Genomic DNA, 3,381 nt, shown 5'->3' with positions numbered 1-3,381 from the left:
ATATATATATATATGTATATACTTTTGTGTTTCTTTGATTCTATGTAAGATAAATGGATTGCTTCATTTTATTTCTTGTTTTGTTGGAAAAAATAAAATTAATGTCAAATATGTGGCCATTAGAGGGTGAGTGACAAGAGGTGATTAACCACCGGTCGTGGTTGGCGATAGACAAGATGTAGGTAGGAAAATGCGACCAACGACAGCCAGCGGTGGGCGGCGGTGGTGACTGGTGGTGACGGGTGACGAGTCTTTACAACAAATGTTATATTAGAAATTTGCTCAAATCTAATAAATTCTAAATACATTAAAAATGAACTAGAAAATAAATTACAAATGCATTATAATTTTACACTTCATTTAAAATCATCCCACAAAACACCCAAATTTCTGAAAATCTAAAAAAAAAAAATGCAGTGCACTCTTTTTACTACATACTAAATAGCCTCGCTCAAAACTATGCATTAAAATTATCATAATTTCATTCACTTCCTGCATGTTCCGAATATGTCTCACAAACAAATGTTTAAGATGTCATATCATTTAGAATAAATACTTTTGCAAATAAGAAAATAACATACAATTTGTTTCAGGAGAGGCTCCTAATTACCGTTCCAATCTTTTCTATAGGCAACTGTGTTAATCGAACGTTTTGATCTTAAAGCTATAAATCACATATTTTCCTGCTTGCTATGCTCACTAAATATTCTTCAAGCCAACAATCACTAACAGACACCGAACAAACATATTAACATTATGATCTGAATCGTTTGATACATAATCTTTATTGAAATAAAAAGCAGCAATTAGATAAATCACAGTAAATCTACTCTTCAGTAATTAAGAAACTTGTTGTTCATCAAGAAAAGGATAGTCTGTATACCCAACAACTGGATCTGGAGTACAGAAAGTAAACCTGTTATAATTATTCAGAACTGTTTTCAGCTCAAATCTTCTGGGCAAATCTGGATTGGCTAAGAACAGCCGCCCATAAGTCACTAAATCGGTATAACCCTCAGCCACCACCTTATTACCTTCATCTCTATCATATCCTCCTGCAGCAATAAAAGTACCATTGAAAGCCTTCCTCATTGGAAGCAAGCGGTGAGGAATCTGCCTTCTTCCATCAACAATTGACATCCTTGGCTCAACCACATGGCAATAGAGAATGCCATACTTGTTCAATGATTGCACCATGTAAAGCCCCAATTGTTCGGGATTTGAATCCCAACATTCCATGTAATCGGCGAAAGGTGACAGTCGAATGCCCACACGTTCGGCGCCGATCTCATCGGCGACTGCCTTGATGATTTCGAGGGTGAATCGACATCGATTTTCTATGCTTCCACCGTATTCATCGGTCCTATCATTTACATTATCCTTCATGAGTTGTTCTATCAAGTAACCATGCGCAGCATGCATCTCTACCCCATCAAAGCCTAGGAATAACATCGATGTATAAATATAAGAAAGCATATTCATATAAGGATAATGTCAAAATAGTTATCTGATTATTTTTAAGGAGGTCATTTTAGTCCAAGACGTATTTAGATACCGGCTTCAATGGCATTCCTTGCTGCAAGTCGGAAATCATTAACAACCAGAGGGATCTCTTCGATTGCCAGACGTCGTGGAATAGAATACTCGGCAATGGTGTCATCATGTTGTTTCTGGGGAGGAATTGGCCTATCAGTACTCGATATAGGAGCTTGTCCATTTGGTTGGTAACCTATAAAAACACAATCCATATAAAATTGATTTGATCTTAGAATATTCTCTTCAATACATGTATATCATAGTTTTTTTATGAGAAATCATTAGGTAGAAGCAGCTCAAAAATCTATCTGTGCACTAGTTCTGTAAGATGCAAGTTAATACTTTACCCGGGAGTTTAGAGAATTAAAGAAAAGAAAATAAGTTTTGCTTTGCTTGAATTCAAATGCATTTACTTATCTGACCCCAAACTTTATTTTTTATATTTATATCACCCAACTATTTCATCACATCATAAATAGCAATATAAGTTAAAATAATAAAATATACATTTTCATATGTAAGGTGACATATATGTAATAACAGAGGCTTAAGGTTAGATATGTAAAATATATAGGAATAAAATTGGTATGAATGTAATATTTCTAGTTATTATTATCAATCAAGAATTATCTCCTTCACCAGAGTTCAAGAATGTACCATAACTGGAGACTCTTCCAGCATGCCATAATTGGCAGAAGAAGATGCCACCCTTGTCATGCACTGCCTTAACAATGGGTTTCCAGGCCTCTACCTGTTCTTTGGTCCATATTCCTGGTGTGTTTGGGTACCTAAATTCATGCAAAAATAATAATAATAAAAATTTAGGGCCTTTATGACCAAAATTAAGTTAGATTTAAGTATCAATTTAAGGTAAATCCAGCCAAACACCAGAAATAAGTTGGATAAATCCAACGTTATGTATTCTGATAAATTGGTTTTCTATTTGTTTCAGCATGCAAGACTTTAAACTGTGCATGATGTAATTTATCAAATCAAGACATTGCTAAAACTCAAAAAAAGTTGTTAAATCTCCAAAAATTCTATTTAGCATGAATTAAGCTAAAAAATTGCATAAATCCCGCTATCAAATTACAGATTACAAATAACAGGAAATAAAATTACAAATTACCCTTGAGCTGTTTCAGAAACTCCTGCTGCTTCAGTTATTAAAAGACCTCCCTTGGTTGTCCTCTGAGAGTAATAGAGGATGGCATGAGGTTGGGGGACGTAACCAAAGGATCTTGACCTTGTTAATGGTGCCAGTACTATTCTGCAAAATTATTTACAGATAAAACAACAGAAAGATTTGAGCCAGAAGCTAAGCAGTAAGGCAAAGTGGAGTCAGGGGTGACCTGTGGGAGAGATGAAATTTTCCCATTATGTAGGGTTTGAGAAGTGGGATCTGCTCTTCTACTGCCATCGCTTTACTCTGCAAGCTCTGTTGGATCAAGAATTGAGGATTCACTAAAGATTTGTAGAAGATGAAAAAACACAGAAGGTGTAGATAGGCGTGAAATATCATCACAACATCAGCAACATTAGAAGAGAAACATAAGTTGCTCACTTGCTGTCCATGGCGATTGGCGTCGGCCATGACTGAAAAAGCAGAATATCCACTCGACAGTCGACAGCTACTTTAATGGCCAAAAAAAACGCCGTTATTTTGTCCGAAAAGTTGGGGGCAAAAAAGACAAATTTGATTCGTTTAATGATTTGTTTAATGTAATTTATTTGGATAAATTTGTTAATTTGGACTATTATCGATGTACACACACGAATGACTAAAGATTCATTAAATCAAATCAATGATATTCTCACATAATTTCAATTCTGAAATTATCCGAA

The 3,381-nt window shown here is 35.0% G+C and overlaps 1 protein-coding gene across 3 annotated transcripts; it reads right to left on the bottom strand.

Moving 5' to 3' along the window:
- Positions 1-731: 731 nt before the first annotated feature.
- Positions 732-3,172, bottom strand: LOC110025420 (putative 12-oxophytodienoate reductase 4). 3 transcript variants are annotated; one of them, XM_020725885.1, is made up of 6 exons: positions 3,101-3,172; positions 2,889-2,974; positions 2,666-2,806; positions 2,194-2,324; positions 1,556-1,729; positions 732-1,439 (listed from the first exon to the last, which is right to left on the bottom strand). In XM_020725885.1, exons 1-6 carry the CDS (start codon positions 3,128-3,130, stop codon positions 841-843), a joined length of 1,161 nt encoding a protein of 386 aa, XP_020581544.1. In that variant the 5' UTR covers positions 3,131-3,172; the 3' UTR covers positions 732-840. The 3 variants fall into 3 exon arrangements, with proteins under 3 accessions (XP_020581544.1, XP_020581545.1, XP_020581543.1); XM_020725886.1 differs by having other exon boundaries at positions 3,065-3,108; XM_020725884.1 differs by lacking the exon at positions 3,101-3,172 and having other exon boundaries at positions 2,889-3,094.
- Positions 3,173-3,381: the final 209 nt, after the last annotated feature.

Source organism: Phalaenopsis equestris, unplaced genomic scaffold (genome assembly GCF_001263595.1).
Source record: "Phalaenopsis equestris unplaced genomic scaffold, ASM126359v1 Scaffold000297, whole genome shotgun sequence".
Lineage (NCBI taxonomy): Eukaryota > Viridiplantae > Streptophyta > Magnoliopsida > Asparagales > Orchidaceae > Phalaenopsis > Phalaenopsis equestris.
Note: the sequence above shows the minus strand (reverse complement) of the source record. Positions and strands in the feature narration are given on the sequence as shown.

What these genes read in the sequence shown, in the direction of transcription:
- LOC110025420 (XM_020725884.1), bottom strand. Translation starts at nt 3,058, where the DNA reads ATGATATTTCACGCCTATCTACACCTTCTGTGTTTTTTCATCTTCTAC. An exon ending in TGGAAGAGTCTCCAGTTATG is followed by an intron (nt 1,730 to 2,193) that starts GTACATTCTTGA and finishes GTGTTTTTATAG; the next exon opens with GTTACCAACCAAATGGACAA. An exon ending in AAGGAATGCCATTGAAGCCG is followed by an intron (nt 1,440 to 1,555) that starts GTATCTAAATAC and finishes TGTTATTCCTAG; the next exon opens with GCTTTGATGGGGTAGAGATG.